Source organism: Scylla paramamosain, chromosome 26, assembly GCF_035594125.1.
Source record: "Scylla paramamosain isolate STU-SP2022 chromosome 26, ASM3559412v1, whole genome shotgun sequence".
Classification (NCBI taxonomy): Eukaryota; Metazoa; Arthropoda; class Malacostraca; order Decapoda; family Portunidae; genus Scylla; species Scylla paramamosain.
The window spans coordinates 18,816,591-18,837,012 of record NC_087176.1 but is presented as its reverse complement, the minus strand read 5'-3'; the positions used below and the strand labels follow the sequence as shown (position 1 = coordinate 18,837,012).

The 20,422-nt window shown below is 39.4% G+C and overlaps 1 protein-coding gene across 2 annotated transcripts in view; it reads right to left on the bottom strand.

Annotated features, from left to right (window-relative positions):
- The window catches only part of LOC135113779 (juvenile hormone esterase-like), a 98,039-nt gene that overhangs the window by 25,107 nt on the left and 52,510 nt on the right, over positions 1 to 20,422 (bottom strand). For both annotated transcript variants that reach the window (XM_064029360.1, XM_064029361.1), the window contains exons 5-11: positions 14,704 to 14,889; positions 13,513 to 13,724; positions 13,134 to 13,284; positions 12,805 to 12,983; positions 7,381 to 7,534; positions 6,937 to 7,069; positions 3,088 to 3,202 (exon numbers count right to left, since the gene is read on the bottom strand). In XM_064029360.1, the coding sequence (XP_063885430.1) occupies positions 3,088 to 3,202; positions 6,937 to 7,069; positions 7,381 to 7,534; positions 12,805 to 12,983; positions 13,134 to 13,284; positions 13,513 to 13,724; positions 14,704 to 14,889 (1,130 nt within the window). The remainder of the gene's footprint in view (positions 1 to 3,087; positions 3,203 to 6,936; positions 7,070 to 7,380; positions 7,535 to 12,804; positions 12,984 to 13,133; positions 13,285 to 13,512; positions 13,725 to 14,703; positions 14,890 to 20,422) is intronic.

The following is a 20,422-nucleotide window of genomic DNA, read 5'->3' as shown; positions in this document are numbered from 1 at the left end:
GGTTTAGGACGAGAAAAAGAGTGAGGAATGTATGCCTCCATGCCAGACACTATCACCTCTGTTATGCGCTCAGCACACAAAGACGGGTCTCTGACACGGAAGCAGTAGTCATTCCAAGGAAAATCAGCAAAATACCTCCTCAGGTCACCCCCAACTAGCAGAGGCAAAACGCCAGAGGCACCTTCGCTTAGGGGGATCCTGAGGAGGGATTGGAGTGATAGGACAAGATAAAGATATGAGATTTTGATCGGAGGAGCCCAACGGAGAAGAAAGGGTGACAGCATAAGCAGAAGGATTAGAGGTCAGGAAAAGGTCAAGAATGTTGGGCGTATCTCCAAGACGGTCAGGAATACGAGTAGGGTGTTGCACCAATTGCTCTAGGTCATGGAGGATAGCAAAGTTGTAGGCTAGTTCACCAGGATGGTCAGTGAAGGGAGAGGAAAGCCAAAGCTGGTGGTGAACATTGAAGTCTCCAAGAATGGAGATCTCTGCAAAGGGAAGAGGGTCAGAATGTGCTCCACTTTGGAAGTTAAGTAGTCAAAGAATTTCTTATAGTCAGAGGAGTTAGGAGAGAGGTATACAGCACAGATAAATTTAGTATGAGAATGACTCTGTAGTCGTAGCCAGATGGTGGAAAACTCGGAAGATTCAAGAGCGTGGGTACGAGAGCAGGTTAAGTCATTGCGCACATAAACGCAGCATCCAGCTTTGGATCGAAAATGAGGATAGAGAAAGTAGGAGGGAACAGAAAAGGGGCTACTGTCAGTGTCCTGACTACTGTAATGTTGTATTTTCATAAAGCAAGGAAGGAAAAGGATGTTAAATTTGCAATTAGTAAGTGCAATGTTTAAAATATTAACGATTGTTCATCTTGTACTAAAAAGTCAAAACTTGCTACTTAAAGTGACAGAGAATATAAATGAGATTAAAATATTTGTGTCTATGCATAACGGGAAGTCATTACTTATATGGGAGACTCTGATGTTGTCCAGTTGGCTATTAAATCCATTGCAGCAATTCATATTGATCTTGTGATGTAATTAAACACCATGAAATACGTATTATTGTTGTTTATTCGTCTAAGAGACTAAAGATACATGAGTTTACCCAAAGCTGATATGAGTGACTGCATTACAAATTTGGGCTGCTGCTTACAATTTTTAGAGGAATTCACGCTAACACCTGATGATCTCCCTTCTTTTATATCTATCTATCTATCTATCTATCTATCTATCTATCTATCTATCTATCTATCTATCTATATATATATATATATATATATATATATATATATATATATATATATATATATATATATATATATATATATATGTATATAAGTATTTCTGACCGCATCAAATGTCTAGAATATTGTAAACATTCAGAACTGATTTTGCTGGCTTATGATATAAATGTCGTGGAAAATATGATTGTTTCTCTCTCCTCTTACTGGTCACCACTCTGATAGATAAGAGACCACACGTGACCAATGAGGGGAACAAGATAAGGTGAGCCATCACAAAACTAACAGAGCCGGAGATAAGCAGCAGATTACAAGAAGAAATACCCAGGTGGCTATCACTAAATTACTAGTATACAAGCAAATGACATGGACAGCACGGACACCCGGCGTAGTAGCGGCATGGCTAGCTAGTTTCAAGTGACCAAGTGCGCGCGAAGCCCCATTTTTTACTGCCAGACTTACGAGGCATTCACTCCTAGCCACGGCAACGCACAGACGTTTTCAGCCGGTACCATTCGACAGCAGTATGCATGTCATGTAGGTTAGGTAATGTTAGGTTAGGTTGGGTATTAATACACATCATTTAGATTAGGTAAGGTAATACTAGGTTAGTGCCCTATTATCTTAAAGACTGAATCATCCATAGTACTAAATGGTTTGATAAGCTAAATAATCCATACCTAATACTCGAACTCCAACAAAAAAAAAGTAAAAAGAATTGATATATCAAAAAGCAATTGTGTGATGTGGCATAGTAGCTAATGGATCTCGGCCAACGCCTAATCGTTCTTCCGAGCATAAAAAGTGTCTTGAAGAGAAGTCCAGGGAGATATGTGCGTTGCCGTGGCTTGGAGTAAATGAACCATACGTCTGGCAGTGAAAATAAGGCTGCGCGCGCACTTGGTCACTTGAAACTAGTTGGTCACTAAAACTTACGATACCAGCACACCATAGGCAACTCCGCCTCCTTGTTCCTAATTAGAAGATGCGATTACTAATGAACTTTATTGAAAGTTAGGGGAAAATAAATTGTATGATCGAAGTATGTAGGTAGACCTTACGGAAGGTATAGAAAAAAATATATCGTATGATCAATTTACGAGAAAATATAGTTACTCAAAAATTAACCTTTTTGAAAGTTATAGAAAAATAAACCGTATGATCGAAGTATTGGTAAATATTTCATTTATTTATTTTATTTTATTTTTTTTTTAACAACGGAAGCCTTGTTGGGACAAAAGGTCGTTGTAACATCACGTATATATTATGGACTAGGGAAAAAGCGGGACTAGGGAAAAGCAAAGAGATAAACTAGACAGAGCTGTCAAACCAGAGAGGCTCAAGATGGGCAAGCCGCCTATTACAGTACCAGTAAGTAGAGCCAGGCAGCTGTAATGCGGTCAGAGTAAAATATTGGTGTTATAATTCAGAGAGAGAGAGAGAGATTGGGTAGATGTAGGATGTGTTTCCTTATTGGATATTAGTTACGAGGTCATTGAGGTCATTGAGTATTAAATGTGTGAAGTGATTTGAATCGGAAGTGTAATATGAAGTGTTCGAGATATTTAATGGAATTTATCTGAAGAGAGACGAAACCATTTTCATAGTTTTTCATTGTTGTCGGAAGTCGTATATAATCGTCTAAATGTAAATATATGTAAATAATACAAATTAAGTAAAATTTATAAAAAAAAACTTGAATGCGTTCCCTTGAACCCACAAAACCACGCAGCAAGATTGTGCAACACAGAAGCACGATACTTCTTCCTCTTTCTTTTTTTTTTTTTTTTACATTAACTTGATCTGTATCTTGAAGGAAAAATAAATAAATGAACAAGTCTTACCTCTTTCCTGGTGTCGTCCTTCATGACTGGTGTTGGTGTGAGGGATAAATGCTGCAAGTAATCATCAGCAGCAGGTTGCCAGATAAACCCAAGAGAATCATCAGGAGTAGGATTCCTGCAATGAGAGGAAAAATAGTAAACAGCTCCATTTACAACTTTTTTTTTCCTATGTAAGATGGGGCCACTGGTCAAAGGCAAAAAAAAAAAAAAAGAAAAAAAAATCGAAAAAAAAAAAACTCATTACAGTAACAGTCCCAAAAGCAGGTCAAAAGAATTATCCAGATTTAGAGGACAAGAGTTTTGAAACCTCCCCCTTGAAAGAGTTCAAGTCATAGAAAGGAAGAGATACAGAAGCAGGTGTGGAGAACAGAGTTTACCAGAAAAAGGGATAAATAATGATTGACAATACTATTTAGCTCTTGCATTAGAGAGATGTGCAGAATAGAAGTGAGAAAGAGTAGAAAGCCTTGTGCTGCGAGGCCACGGGATGTGAGGAGGCATGCAATTAACAGGAGCATAAGAGCAGTCAACATGTAAACAGCGGTAGGATATAGCAAGAGATGCAACATTGCGGCAGAGAGAGAGAGAGAGAGAGAGAGAGAGAGAGAGAGAGAGAGAGAGAGAGAGAGAGAGAGAGAGAGAGAGAGAGAGAGAGAGAGAGAGAGAGAGAGAGAGAGAGAGAGACTGAAGACAGTTAGAGAAGAGGATTTGATAACACGAAATGCTTTTGATCGCATCCTGTGAGTTTTGAGGCATTGAACAATACCAAGTTTGCTCTGATATAATAAAAATAAAATCGGCTGGTCATGCGTTGGCTAGGGCCAAGAAGGTGTTGGGGTGCCTGGTGGCTCCTATCAACATGGGGCCACTCTTGCCAAGGTACTTCATTGGTTACCTGCTTACATTTTCACACCACCCTTGTCGCTGTTGGATGCGTCTGAGCTCCAACATAAAGTTTCCTCTTGTTGGGCTCCATGGTGGGTGAGAAAATAAAGATTTATAGCATATGGAAGACTTTTCTCCTTTATCCCGTCCTGCTTTTCTCAATGAGTTCCTTCCTGCACTTCCCTCATTGCTACCCTGTAGCCGTTTCAGGCTTCTGGGGCAAGAATGGTTCTGCTCCTTCATTCTGGAACGCTGACAAGTCTCAGTGACGCAAAGGTCTCTGGACTAGTACTGGTCACAACTTGTATTCCCTCTGCTGATGCTTCTGATGGTGGAAGACCCCCGCAGGTCAGCTATTGAGTTTTGTCTTGACACACTTATGTTAACTAATCTATGTGCACCCTCTTATCGTATTATCCACTCTATTCTCGAACCTTTCTGAAAAATTCTCCATATCCATCTGAAATGTGGCGATGACTGTCGTTCCAATCTGTGTATGTGACATTTACGTCTAATATTGCTCTTGAGGCAATAAATGATCTGTGTCTTGAAGACGCCAACTTAATTGTTGAGATCATCCGATCTATTTAATTTCGCCATGGCTATAAACAGTATCGTCAGCGTGTTTCCATATAGAGTTTGTGGTAGCCTATATGTCAATGAATTGTCAATCTACTTTTCTGTGAGAGGAAGTTGCAGTTAATAATCAATAGGATTTCTTAGTTGGCTGCAACTCGTTAATTATATTTCTCAGCTTCATAGACTGTGGCCATACTCTTTTGCTGCCTTCGTGGTGTTCACACTAACCTAGATTAAACATCTCTATGATAAAATAATCTCTAGTGTGGAAGAAACTTGTTTCCTGAGACTTATTTTTGATAGCTGACTTGGGTACCTCATCTTCGTTACATTATGGCAGCTTGTATAAAGGAGCAGTCAATTCTTAAGAGTTTTGGCTCATACCTCTTGGAGCGCTGACAGACATATCCTCCTCTTGTTCCGAACTCTTATTCTTTCAAAGTTGGAATATAGTTCTAAAGATTTGGTCTTCATGTGTTAGCTTGGCAACTGGTGGTTTTCGCTCATACCCAATGCCTAATTTGCTGGTGGATGCTAGTGTCCTTCCACTGGACTGTTGGCATCGGGTTCATCGTCTTCCTGAGTTTCTTGTGTGTCAGAGTCCGTCTCCCGTGACTCAGCTTCTCATCTATATGTGTCCTACCCGAGTTTCTCTTAAACTTTTGGTTTCAGGGTTGCATCTACCATGGTGACATTGAATCTACCTTCCCCTTCTGTATGTCCCCATCGGTTACCTAGAGTTGCTTACTGGTAGTTCATCTACGTTTCCGTCTGCGGCCCTGCTATTCCTAATAAGAACTTGTTACCGCATTGTGAGTCCCATGCATTATCTTTGGAACACTGTAACACACATTCCGACTCCATCCTTGTACTTACAGATGGTTCAAAGTCTGAAGATGGAGTCAGATATGATGTTAGCTTTCCTTCATTCAGTCAAGGGGGTAACCTTGTTTTAAAGGCAGAGCTATCTGGCATTATCTTAGCTTTAAGAATTATTTCTACTCTCTATTTCATCTTTTACAATTTTCAGTAACTCTCATAGCGCTTTTTCTACCGTAGAACTATTTAGTCCTTCTCTTCATGCTCTTGTTTAATCAGTTCTTAAGCGGCTTTACTTTCTCAAACATAGAGGCTACCACTTGGATTCTGCTAGGTCCCGGTACATGTGGTAGTTTCGGGGAATGAGTAGGTCCTGCTAAACAGGCATCAACTCTGGTTCCTCCTTCCAGCCCCATTCCATTTCATGACTTGTACTCAAGTATAAAAACAGCAGTTTTTGCAAGATGGCAGAGCAGGTAGGAGGCTTTAGTTGCCACCACTAAGATACGGGAGATAACATCCTTTGCTCTCTGTCTGTGGACATAATATCCATGTGCGAGGCCGTGCTCAGAGACTGCACTGGTCAGTCTCCAGACAGGTCACACACGTCTCACAGATGATTTCATCATGTCATGAGAAACACAACATACTGTGATGACTGTTTACTACCCGTTTCAGTGTGTTGCTTTCTGGTAGTGACTCTGTCTGCTGGGCCTGCGTGAGCGTTTTCGTGGGGACTATAAGACCTTCTGTATCTCGCTGATACTTGGAGAGAGGGCTCTTTCCCCAGGACATGAGGATCTCATGTTTGAGGAGAAGGCTGGTGTTCTCAATAGATTTTAGCTTCCTTTTTAAATATTATCAATTTAAATTATTTTACTTGTAGTATTATATTAGACAGAACCCTGTATCGGGAGAACCTTGAAGCAAGTGAGGAAGACTAATAATAAACTATTTTGGGTCTTTGTCCCTGAATCAGTGTAATCAGTGTCTTGAGTGTATACCGAGCAACGCCAGTTATCTGGTTCAGTGGGATCAGTGCCTTGGGAACGAACACCTATACAACAATCTTGATATTACTACTATCACTAACTGCCATTTCATCATTTTATAGCGATGATATGACCATAATGTTGTGGTACCTTCCTTTTTATTCTCTCTTTTTTTTTTCTGTTTTAATCAATTAATCAATCATATGAGGCTCCTCTACATGAATTGTTTAAATTTTGTCATCTGTTAACAGATGAGATTTGCGATCAAGTACAAGTGAATAGGGCAAGAAGTTTGGATGAGATAATTTATGATTTACAAGAAAGTGAGTGGCAGGACAGAGCCGTGTGGAACATGGTTCTGTCCTGCCACTCACTTATATTCCACACGGCTCTGTCCTGCCACTCACTTATATATATATATATATATATATATATATATATATATATATATATATATATATATATATATATATATATATATATATATATATATATATATATATATATATATATAGCTTAGAAATGTAAAGTGTTATAACTAAAAAGAAATGAAAAAAAAAATAAAGAAACTTACCCTGATGCAGCAAAATTAACCCACAGCTTGGTGATGATGTCCCTTAGTCTCAGATCGTCATCCCTTTCCAAAGGGGTGAACACTGTTGTTCCACCCGTAAAAAGGTAGAACAAATCGTCAACATGACTCACCCCTGGAAAGAATGAAATTTAAATAATTAAATATTTATCAGTTTGTATAATAGATGTAATATAATATATTGTAAGAAATCTTGTTAGTTAATTTATCTCATGCAGGACCATCTTTTGGTGACTCACTCTTTGTAGGATCAGATAAGTTTCAGAATGCTCCCAGTTGTTTAAGATTTCTGCTACCCGCTATATCTTTTATTTAACATTTCAGCTGCTCTCTTATGTCACATCTACGTAAAGGAACAGTTGTGCACTGTTAGTCTGTTTTTTTTTTTTTTTTTTTTTTTTTCCTGTAATGAAAAGGAATACTCACACTTTTGATCAATATCTACGTCGTAAAACTGGTCGAAGGATCTTTGTCCTCGGTGATCTAAGGAGTACAGAAACATCTTCTTAGGTGCAGCATTCCTGGCGTAAAGCGCTGACACAAGATCGTGGCCAATGTTAAAGTGACGGTCACCAAAAAGCTGTAAAAATAGAAGAGTATGGTTTCATAAAAACCCATTCATTTCATTAGAGTGTAGTTAAGCTGCCTGCACACAGGACATTTTTTTTGTGATCAGTGGTCACCACAAAAAATGGTCAACAGGTACACGAGTCGAGTGGTGGTGGCATGCTGATTATTGTCATCATGGATGCCGCGGACGTAGCCCCTATATGAACTCGTTTATTAAAAAGCAGGCACAAATAACGGCCAAGAAATTGCTGGATATATTTCAATGCTAACCAGAGACTATTACAAGGAGTATTTTACACATTGTACTGCAAGCTGAAAGAGTATCGTGATTTTTTTTTTTTTCTTATTACTTCAGTAATAAGTAAAGTTCAATTTTTTTGTGACAATAACTAAGCTACATATAGCACAACAAGACGCCGACATATAAAATGTGTGCCAGAAAAAGAATGGCTTGCTGTAATTATACTCCAATCGCTTTTCAGGGAACAACAGTGTACTTTCATCTCCAACAGTATCGTGAATGAAAATGTGGGTGGCAGTGGTGGTGGGTAGCAGAAGAGGTTCATCTGCAGACTACTATTTGAAATAACAATATCTATTACTTACCACGTGGCATGGCAGGGAAAATGGACATGCCGACCACTAACTCGCCACTTTTTGTAGTTACCACAAATAAATGACACTCCTTGCTCACAGTCCTCAGAAGACTATGAATCATGCAGAAGGGGGTGAGGGGGACAGGGGCGCACCCCACCCCGCGCAGCCGCCTCGCCTCATTCAGCGATGGCTTGCATGAATAAAACACTTTTCTTCTGTAAATTCTGGTAACTAAACTACGGGGCCTCTATATATATATATATATATATATATATATATATATATATATATATATATATATATATATATATATATATATATATATATATATATATATATATATTATCATGTGAGTGTAATTATAAAGAAAAGTAAGAACGAAGGAAAAAGAAAAGTAAGAACGAAGGAAAGAAGAAGAGAGGAAGAGAAAGAAAAGGGGCAGATTAGGGACGAGAATTTGGCAGGTCTCTGATGGGTAGCCTGGCCCAAAGCAAGTTAGTATAACATTTACCCGAACAGAATCACTCGCATTCCCTACATAATTTTCCTTACTTCCTGTTATTCATTCAGCTTGAGTCTCACCCAGCAGTTAATTAGTAAAATAATTACCTTTGACGATATATATATATATATATATATATATATATATATATATATATATATATATATATATATATATATATATATATATATATATGGATGCGGCCCTGTCCCCCTCACTCCCTCCCGCATATAGTCTTCTGAGGACTGTGAGCAAGGGGTTCCCACAAGTTAGTCACCCTCCAGCCATCATTAGAGATAGACATATCTAGGCAGACAGCGTAGTTTGGAGGAAACTGCAAGGGTTTTATCATTTGACGGACCAGTTGCTTTAAAGGGATAATTGAATAATTACCGGCTGCACGCCCCGGTCTAGGAGTGTAATTAGTTGGAACGCACTCGCTACATAAATTACAACATGACTCCTCTCAGTGTAGGGCAAGTACTTGGCGTTGTAGTGATAGATGAATTACTCCCCTGTACGAGTATGTTTTGTGGGCCATTTGTCCGCGTTTATTGTGGATGTTACATGTTACTATGATGCCTGGTTCCATTTTAGAACTGGCACGTAGAGGATTAGTATACGCTGCTTAGCAGTAGAGTAGCTGTCTTCACCGGGCTGCGTCATTCGGGTAAGGGGGCAGAGCTTATCTTCTCGGAAGTTGATTAGGATATTGCGCCGCAGTAGGAGATAGTCTTCTATAGAAATAGGAGGATTCTGTCTTGTTTGCGAGGGCGGTTTTCTATATAACACTATAATCCTTACATGTGTCGTTTGTTGAAACTGACTCTCCCTAGACCGTGGCTGGTGATTCTTTCCTAGCTGTGGGAGTTAGTAGTTGATGGACCATTTCCTTATCTATTGGTGGGTGATATAGACTGACTACCGCATGTGTGAGTAACCTGGTGTTATGACAGTATGGTAAAGAGTACAGGAGTCAAAAGAGGACCTTGTAACCAATATTAAGCCCTGCACCCAGTCACATAGGTGGTGACTTGGAGGAAGCTAGTCAGTTTGAGGCAGCTGTGTGAAGGGCAGGTATTTGTGATCGTAATAATAATAACAATAATATATATATATATATATATATATATATATATATATATATATATATATATATATATATATATATATATATATATATATATATATATATATATATATATATATATATATATTGTTATATGGGGTATAAGTATCGAAGAAAAGAATGATGAAAGGAGGCAAAAGAAAGGAAGGGAGAAAGACAAAGAGGATGAGAGCAGAAGCAAATGACAAGTCCGTGGGTCGTTCCCACCAAGTTTATATATATATATATATATATATATATATATATATATATATATATATGAGAAACACTGGCCAAGGGCAACAAAAATCCAATAAAAATAAAAGGTCTACTGACATCCCGGTCCCCGAATAGGGTCCAAAGCGATAGTAAAAAATTAAAGGCTAAGTGTCTTGAAATCTCCCTCTTGAAGGAATTCAAGTCATAGAAAGATGGAAATACAGAAGCAGGAAGGGAGTTCCAGAGTTTACTAAAGAAACGGATGAATAACTGAGAATACTGGTTAACTCTTGCATTAGAGAAGTGGACAGAATAGGGATGAGAGAGAGAAGAAAGTGCAGAGAGGCCGTGAGAGGGAGGTATGCGGTTAACAAGATCAGAGCAGCAATTAACATGAAAATAGCGGTAGAAGATAGCAAAAGATGCAACATTGAGGCGATGAGAAAGAGGTTGAAGTCAGTCAGTTAGAGGAGAGGAGTTGATGAGACGAAAAACTTTTGATTCCACCCTGTCTAGAAGAGCGATATGAGTGGAACGTCCCCCCACCCTCAAACATGTGAAATATACTTCGTACATGGACGGATAAGGCCCCTGTACAAAGTTAGCAGCTGGAAGGGTGAGAAATACGGCCAAAGACGTCTCAGAACACCTACCTTCATACAAGTTGTTTTAGCTAGAGATGAGATGTGAAGTTTTCAGTTTAAATTATAGATAAAGGGCAGACCGAGGATGTTCAGTGTAGAAGAGGGGGACAAATGACTGTCATTGAAGAAGAGAAGATACTTGACTGAGAGGTTGTGTTGAGTTGATAGATGGAGGAATTGAGTTTTTGAGCTATTGAACAATACCAAGCTTGCTCTGCCCCCATCAGAAATTTTAGAGAGATCAGAAGTCAGGCGTTCTGTGGCGTCCCTACATGAACTGTGTACTTTCTGAAGGGTTGGGCGTCTACAAAAAGATGAGGAAAAGTGCAGGGTAGTATCATCAGTTGATAAGACAAGAAGATCATTGATGAATAATAGCAAGAGAGTGGAAGACAGGACAGAACCCTGAGGAACACGACTGTTAATAGATTGAGAAGAACAGTGACCATCTATCACAGCAGCAATAAAACGATCAGAAAGGAACCTTGAGATGAAGTTACAGAGAGGATAGAAGCAGTAGGAGGCTACCCTCCTACTGCTGGAAATCAAAGCTTTGTGCCAGACTTGATCAAAATATGTTAAGGCAACAGCAAAAATTTCACAAAAATCTTGAAAAAAAGATGACCAAGACTCAGTAAGGAAAACCAGATCACCAGTAGAGTGGCCTTGGTGGAACCCATACTGGCGATCAAAAACTTTAAATAAGCAGGAAATTAAAGTAATAGGACAGTAGTATGAGGGATTAGAACGGTCAGCCTTTTTAGGAACAGTATGAATGTAGGCAAACTTCTAGCAAGAAGGAGAAGTAGATGTTGACAGACAGACTTGAAAGAGCTTGACTAGGCAAGGTTCAAGCATGGAGGGCCAGTTTTGGAGAACAATAGGAGGAACCCCATAAGATCCATAAACCCTTCAAGGGTTTAGGCCAGCGAGGGCATGGAAAACATCATTGTGAAGAATTTTAATAGGTAGTATGAAGTATACAGAAGGTGGAGGTGATGGAAGAACAAGACCTGAACCATCCAAGGTAGGGTTTTTAGCAAAGGTTTGAGCGAAGAGTTTAGCTTTAGAGATAGATGTGATAGCAGTGGTGTCATCTGGTTGAAATAAAGGAGGGAAAGAAGAAGCAAAGTTATTAGAGATGTTTTTGGCTAAGTGCTAGTCATGATGGGAGTTAGATCTTGAAAGATTTTGACATTTTCTATTAATGAAAGAGTTTTTGGTAGATTGGAGAACAGAAATATAAAGCACATGAGATTCTGGTGATGGAAGGTTCAAGTACCTTTTGTGGGCCACCTCTCTGTCAAGTAAAGCACAAGAACATGCTATGTTAAACCAAGGTTTGGAAGGTTTAAGTCGAGAAAATAAGTGAGGAATGTAGGAATCCATGCCAGACACTATCACCTCTATTATGCACTCGGCACACAGACATGGGTCTCTGACACGAAAGCAGTAGTCATTCCAAGGAAAATCAGCAAAATGCCTCCTCAGGTGCCCCCAACTAGCAGAGGCAAAACGCCAGATGCACCTCCACTTATAGGGATCATGAGGAGGGATTGGAGCGATAGGACAAAATACAGATATGAGATTGTGATCAGAGGATCCCAACGAAGAAGAGAGGGTAATAGCATAAGCAGGAGGTCAGGAATATGAGTAGGGTATTGCAGCAATTGCTCTAGGTCATGCAGTATATATATATATATATATATATATATATATATATATATATATATATATATATATATATATATATATATATATATATATATATATATATATATATATATATATATATATATGTGTGTGTGTGTGTGTGTGTGTGTGTGTGTGTGTGTGTGTGTGTTCTAACTTTGACCGTTTTCCTGAACCTGCTACTGACTACAGAAAGTGGCTCGTTTGTGGCCAGCCTAAATTAGCATGTGTTTTATATATATATATATATATATATATATATATATATATATATATATATATATATATATATATATATATATATATATATATATATATATATATATATATATATATATCAGAAAATCTAAGAAGTAGGAGAAAAGTTTCGAATCGTGATTATATACAAGTGATCCAGGCACACATTCAGGTCAGCACCTCATACTATTAGCACATGATAAACATGTTCATCTCAAAATCACCACTAGTCACCTATCCCGTTGTTAAAAGACAATAAACTTTTAATATTAGGATCTTACTTGGCATATCTTATCAGCATTTTCCTTTTCAACTTTCACACCTCCAACGTAGTAGTCAAATATCTTGTGCGATATAAGTAAAGGCTCTCTGTCTCCTTCATTAATCTCCAAAGAGGCTGGTCCCATTTCACTGAAGTTGTTTACTAGGTCAGATTGAAGTCTGTCACTGCTGTACAAAGCTGTGTGTGAAAGGACAATATTCCACCAATGTTTCACAACTGATAATTAATGAGGAAAAGAAAAATCGAGCTCAACTGCAAAAATACTTGTTCTTCAATCATATATATCCTGCCAAATCATCTCTATAAAGTAAAAACTAAGTTACTCACGCAGCGCGAACAGTCCACCCTCGTGAGCAGTGATGCCCGAGATGATATCGGTGATCTTGTGCCTCCCCTTGGCCATCAGCACCTCTGGCTCTGCAGGTAGGTAGTCCCCGTCCACTCGTGGTCCCATGAGAACAGGGTTGAAGATAATTGACTGAGGAATGAATAACAAGATGAAATATTTATTAAGTAAATGAAGTGCTTGATACTTAATAAGTTATGGAGAGCTTAATGTTTGGCAATATTCAGCAATTTCAGTTAATTATAATGTACAACTAAATTTCATTATTTTGTAAATGTAGTAACGTAATAAGAAACAAACTACATGCTACATAAGATGAGTCGCCGTTTATCAAGGCAGTTGCTAAAATCTTGTTCTCACCACATGATCCATTAGAGATAAAGTCAGGTTCTTGACGTCAACACCTTGCAGGCAGCGCAGCAAAGCCTCGCTGGCCTCTAGCCCATTACTGTTCTGAGGCTCTGGGCATCCAAACAGCCTGGCTGTGTGCCATGCAACGTCCTTGTGGGCGCCACCCATGGCCCATGGGCTGAGCAAAGTTCCTGACATCATGATGCCACGAACAAATAGATCTGTGACAGGGAATGATAAGTTGCCAAAACCAAAATCTGATATCAATGTGCGCAAAATTCAGCGATTCACACTATTCGACGGCTTTAGTACAGCTACCTCTAAATAAGTAATGGACCATTTATTAAAAAAAAAAAAAAACGGTATTTTCACGAAATATTATGCTAAAATATTCAGAAACCTCTTACAAAATTATCAGTTTAAACCAATATATATAAACGTAGCACGGCTCATTAAACTTTTTTCATAGTAAGTATGAAGCGAACAGAAGCGTATGCTGAGCAAGAAGATGGCTTTGTACTCTTTAGTCTATTCGTTATAACATATGAGTTATCACAGCATGACGTTTGTAGGTTTTCTGAAGCTTATATTTAACTATCAACAAAAGATGAGCATATTAGTTTGAAAAAAAATAAATAAACATCTTATTACTGAAGCACAAATTTGCCTGAAATCTCATTAATTAACGTATGGAATCAGGTCCTAATAAAACATATATAACGACTAAATAATTTTTTTTTAAAAATGCAAAAATATATACAGTCCAAGATCAACTCAACATTCCTCTCTTTAAAAGGTTTAGTTGAAGGTAGGTACAAAAAAGCAAAAAAATAAGTATTGCAGTAAAACATAAGACAGTTAAGATACTGACTAAATTGCATTAACAAAGTGGAAACAATATCAGTGAAAGTACAAGTCATAGAGTTTGATTCTTGCACATGAAGACAGAAAAGCCGAGGCATGCATTTTGCAAAATTAGAGGAACAGTTATCATGAAATAACGGCTGAAAACAGCTAGAGATGCAAAACTGATGGAATGTGAGAAAATGGTGGCAGGTACTGAAAGAAGTCGAGCATTAATCTACTCTATCTTTTTTGGAAGAACTGTATGAATGGAGCATCTGTAACATAATAGGCATTCAAGGCTAGGTAAAAATAGATGAAAAAGAGAAATCTCAGAAAATTTAAATAACTTTTAACCATGGGAGTATGGAGATAGCAAGTGAAAGTGGACAGAGGCGCCTCCCGCACTCTCTCCGAAGAGAGTCACACGCTCTGGGTCCCCTCCAAAATGACGGATGTTCCTCTGCACCCAGTGGAGTGCCAATGTCTGATCCTTGAGCCCAAAGTTCCCTGGCATCACAGAATCCTCCGTTGACAGAAAACCTGTAAGGGTGTAAGGAGTCAATGTTTCTGTAAGAAGAGATTGTGTGTGTGTGTGTGTGTGTGTGTGTGTGTGTGTGTGTGTGTGTGTGTATATATATATATATATATATATATATATATATATATATATATATATATATATATATATATATATATATATATATATATATATATATATATATATATATATATATATATATATATATATATATATATATATATATTGTTACGACCAGATCCAGCCCCTCTCTCACAGCCGTCACTACCTCGGATCAGCTTCTCCCTAGGCTACCTTCTTCGTAGCCTAGGGTCGTATATTGTTACGACCAGATCCAGCCCCTCTCTCACAGCTGTCACTATCTCGGATCAGCTTCTCCCTTGGCTACCTTCTTCATACCTTAGTAAGGGGCGCAAACAAAACGAATCCTGGCATCTGCTGGTCACACACAGCTATCAAGCCTCAATAGGTCATCATTCTGCTCATTATATATCCTTCCTTAACAGGGAAGAAGATGTAATGAACGCCAACTGAACCCAAATGCTGAGAAAGGACTTGCCACTTCACGTTCTAGGGAGAGACAGTGAAGATGCAACAATGTAAGGGTATAATACCCTGAAAGCTACCCACCACCAGGCTACCACCTCCTGCCCAGCAAGATATTACACCACTAGTCATCTGGCCAAAGACAGCAACACAAAGCACACACAGGGCCAATACCATTTAACAAAAGAAAACATGACAATAAGACGGTGGGATTTCAAAACAAGAGAGGGGACGGATGCCCACCTGCGAACAAAATAGACGCCAACAAAAAAACATGACTACACACACTGACCATTTGTGTCCTAAAGGTCAATACACTTGCCTTAAAAGCAAAGAGAGCAGTATCATAGATGTCAGTAGGGACCATTGAAATAATTGGGCCACCACTGATTGAGACAAAGGCCAGTGAGTGACGCATCTCCCTCTCAGCCACGTGACAGTTGAGTCATTTAACAAGGGGGAAGATAGTGGAATGGGAATGGAGAGGGGAAAAAAGGCCGGCTGCTTGCTTTGCCTCGCTCACTTTCTTAGTTTAAAAGGAACGCTAAGTTATAAAAATAACTTTGTGCTTACTTGGAATGAAATCTGATTATTTCATAAGGGACGGCAACTCTTCTACTTCATTATTTATTGATTACAGTTATCGGGGATGAGGGGAAGGTAAGGTAATACAGAGGGGGCCAATGTACCAGAGAACAAAGGTCATGGCATTATAGAAAGTGCGGGAGCAAGGAAAGAAGTAAAGGAGGAGCGGGCAGAAGGGAGCTGTAAGAAATGTTACATCAGATGGAGAACGTTAGTGATATGGAGAAACGACATAAGGGCAGGGAGAGAAAAGGAAGGAGACTCAGTAAGGAAGTCAGCGCGGCAAGGAGCCTGAGGCAGGGAGGAAAGGTGGGGGAAGGCAGTAAGGCGAGCAGCCGCAGAGACGGGAAAGAAGAGGAGTACATGGGGAACAGAAAAAGGGACGTCACAGGATGGACAAAGAGTAGGAGGAGAGTGGGACATGAGAGTGGGTAAGGCGGGTGTGACAAATACGTAAACAGGCCAGGGCAGATTCTTAGTGTCTAGCCAAAAACTCCTTCATTAATAAAAAGCATCAAAATCTTTTAATATCTAACTCACCTTTGATTTCTGACACTTACCCAAAGCCAAAAAACATATCCAATAACATTGCTTCTCCTTTCCCTTTTATTTCAACCAGATGGCACCACTGCTATCACATCTATTTCTAAAGCTGAACTCTTCGCTCAAACCTTTGCTAAAAACTCTACCTTGGACGATTCTGGGGTTGTTCCTCCCTCTCCTCCAGCCTCTGACTGCTTCATGCTACCTATTAAAATTCTTAACAACGATGTTTCCCATTCTCTCACTAGCCTAAACCCTTGGAAGGTTTATGGACGTAATGGGATCCCTACTATTGTCCTCCGAAACTGCGCCACCGTGCTTGCACCTTGCCTTGTCAAACTCTTTCAACTTACCTTACCTTACCTTAAACTACCTTCCTATTACTTTAATTTCCTGCCTATCTAAAGTTATTGTTTTTTTAATCCATCTTCAACAAGAAGATTCTTTAACATCTATCTGATCGCCAGTATGGGTTCCCTCAAAGCCGATCTAGTGATGATCTTCAAGCTTTCCTTACTGAGTCTTGGTAATCCTCCATTACAGATTTTGGTGAAACTTTTGCTGTTGCCTTATCAAAAGCTTTTGACAGAGTCTGGCACAAAGCTTTAATTTCCAAACAACCCTCCAGCGGCTTCTATCATTCTCTCTGTAACTTCATCTCAAGTTTCATTTCTGATCGTTCAATTGCTACTGTAGTAGACGGTCACTGTTTTTCTCTTAAATCTATAAACAGTGGTGTTCCTTAGGGTTCTGTCCTGTCACCCACTCTCTTCCTGTTATTCATCAATGATCTTCTAAATCAAATTTCTTGTCCTATCAACTCTTTCGCTGATGATACCACCCTGCACTTTTCCACAACTTTTCGTAGACGTCCAAACTTTCAAGAAATAAACAGTTCAGTCAGGGAAGTTACAGAACGCCTGACTTCTGATCTCTTCTAAAATTTATGATTGGGGCAGAGCAAATTTAGTATTGTTCAATGCCTCAAAAGCTCAATTCCTCCATCTATCAACTCGATTCAACATTCCACACAACTGCCTTCTCTTCTTCAGTGACATTCAACTGTCCCCCTCTTCTACACTGAACATCCTCGGTCCAAACTTATGCTTATAATACTTATAATAATAATACTTATAATCTTAACTGAAAACTTCACATCCCATCTCTAGTTAAAACAGCTTCAATGAAGCTTTTCTCACCCTTTCAGCTGCTAACTCTGTACAGGGCCCTTATCCATCCATGAATGGAGTATGCTTCACATGTTTGCAGGAGTGGTTCCACTCATACCGCTCTTCTAGACAGAGTGGAATCAAAAAGCTTTACGTCTCATTAACTCCTCTTCTCTAACTGACTGCCTTCAGCTTCTTTCTCATCGCTACAATGTTGCATGTCTTGCTATCTTCTACCACTGTTTTAATACTAACTGCTAGTCTGATCTTCCTAACTGCATGCCCCCCACCCCCTCCTCCTGCAGCCTCACTGCATAAGACTTTCTTTCTCTCCTTATTCTGTCCACCTCTCTAATGCAAGAGTTAACCAGTATTCTCAATTACTCATCCCTTTCTCTTGTAAACTCTGCAGCTCCCTGCCTGCTTCTATATTTCTACCTTCCTATGACTTGAACTCCTTCAAGAGGGAGGTTTCATGACAATTATGCTACAATGTTTTACTACCGCTTTGGACCGTATTCGGGGTCCACCATCCCAGTGGGCCTTTTTTTTTTTTTTATTGGATTTTTGTTGCCCTTGACCAGTGTCCCTTCTACATTAAAAAATAAAAAGACCTTAGCCTTGAACTTATAGGTCGGGCAACTGCGATAAAAAAAAAAAAAAAAAAAAAAAACGATGTTAGGGCCACTGCAGTAAGCACAGGAACGAGTAGGAGTAGGGCAAGAAAGGCGATCATGGCCAGAGAAACCATACAGAGGGCAGCGGGTAGCGAAGCGACAAAGCATCTCCGGGAAGCCGAAACACCAGCAGTTCCGGCATTGGCATGGGAGGGGAACTTAAGGTTGCACAGGATGTAAGATGCCCCCAGTGTACACAGAAAGAGGGACTTCATGGCGCTTGTAAAAGATCTTGGTGATTTTAATGAGAGTCTTCCTACAGTTCTTTCTGGTGAGCTTTTTTTTTTTTTATTTAGCAAGCTACTTTTCTCAAAAAGTGATTTCCAAGGAAGAGCAATCTCATATCTGCCATCTTTGAACTTGACCGTCTAGAAAGGGATTTCAGAACAGGATTGTTAGATATATCAGGGCATTTGTCCTCTGTGGAACAAATGCCAGCAGATTCCAGATCCCAAAATTTTTGCAAATTGGCCTCATTAAAACTGTTAATTCGTAGTATCTGAGAGAAAGCCCCATTCTTTGGTTACAAGTGAACATGAACCAGATAGGACCCAACCAAACACTGCTTCTTGAGCAACTAGTCCTTCACCCTTCAAACATTTGTTAGGGATTATGAATCTCCAATATGCATCAAGTCCTATTAAAATGTCAATAGTTAACTCTGTCTTACATATGCATATGCTCATCCGCAAACTATATAGACTTAAAGGCATATAGTTTATCAGCTGGAACACAAAAAGACACTACACGTTTGTATCAATGAAACTTTAGACTTATGAGAAGAGTTGAACCAACATTTGAGTTGAGATCAACAGACCTTACAGTGTCATTTCCTACTTCACTCTCACTCTCTTTGGCAGATTGACCAACATTAGTTTTCTCACTGTCCTTAGGTACAGAATTACTTTTAAAACACAGAAGCATATTATAGCTGCCTTTGCATTTAAAACACTTTACTTTACAACCTTTAGATATGTGCCATTTTTCTCTAGCACAAAAAAACAACTCTGCAGAATGAATTTTTCTTGTCTTTCTGCAGGTGAAACACTTTTCACTGGATTGTGGATTGTTTCAAAATCCACACCTGCCTGGACTTGTCTCTGAAAGGGTATGAAGAGCAGAAGTAGAACTTCCTTTTTTCCATCTTTCTCAAACTGCAGTTGTCAAACCCTGCAGTGGAAACATCTTTAAGGGAGTCAGAGCGTTCACGGCGCTCTATCTCCTTAATGAGAAACGCCATCGGCTACGCGAGATCACTTTCGTGGCCAGATCCTTCTTTTGACCACACCAGCTGGATGTCACTAGGCACTGGGATTAAGAAGAGGCTGTATACACTACCACTAACACCCAGAGCTTCCAAATTTCTGATGTGGGTCAAAGGTTCATCCTCTAGCTTACTCAAGGTGGACACATAGTTCTTAGGTCCTTAAGGTTTGGACGGCGTACTTAAGCTGAAAAGAGCTTGGATGGTCCTTGAGGTTTGGACCACATACTTGAGCTGAGGGGAGCTTGGACGTAAGCAAAGATGATCCTCTCTGGCTTACCATACCGTTCATTCAAATAGCTTACAGCTATTGCAGTGAGTGACAATCTTTGTATGACAGACTTCGCTTCACCTTCCAATAGAAACTGCTGGTAGCTGGACTTCCTGATTGCCAGAAGATTTGTGTCATCTGCCATGGCTACGAACAGATCCCAGTGACTGCCACTAGGTTAGCTCACAACTGAACTTAGGTAACTCAAGGTGGGAAAATTTAACGCTGGAACACGTTGACAATGCAGAGTTACCATCACTGTCATGAGCAGACTTTCTCTCTAACTCATCAGGCGTATCTAAGTCTACTAACTTTTGAGCAGCTTGTACTCTGACAGTCCTAGCATCATGGCGGAAATTATCTGCACTGTCTCAATCTGCCTCTAACAACGCAGGGTCACTTATCTCAAATAACAGTTCCACTTGTACGAGTACGGTGTCCAGGGCAGCCAAACATCTGTCGAATTCCTTCACAGCGTCC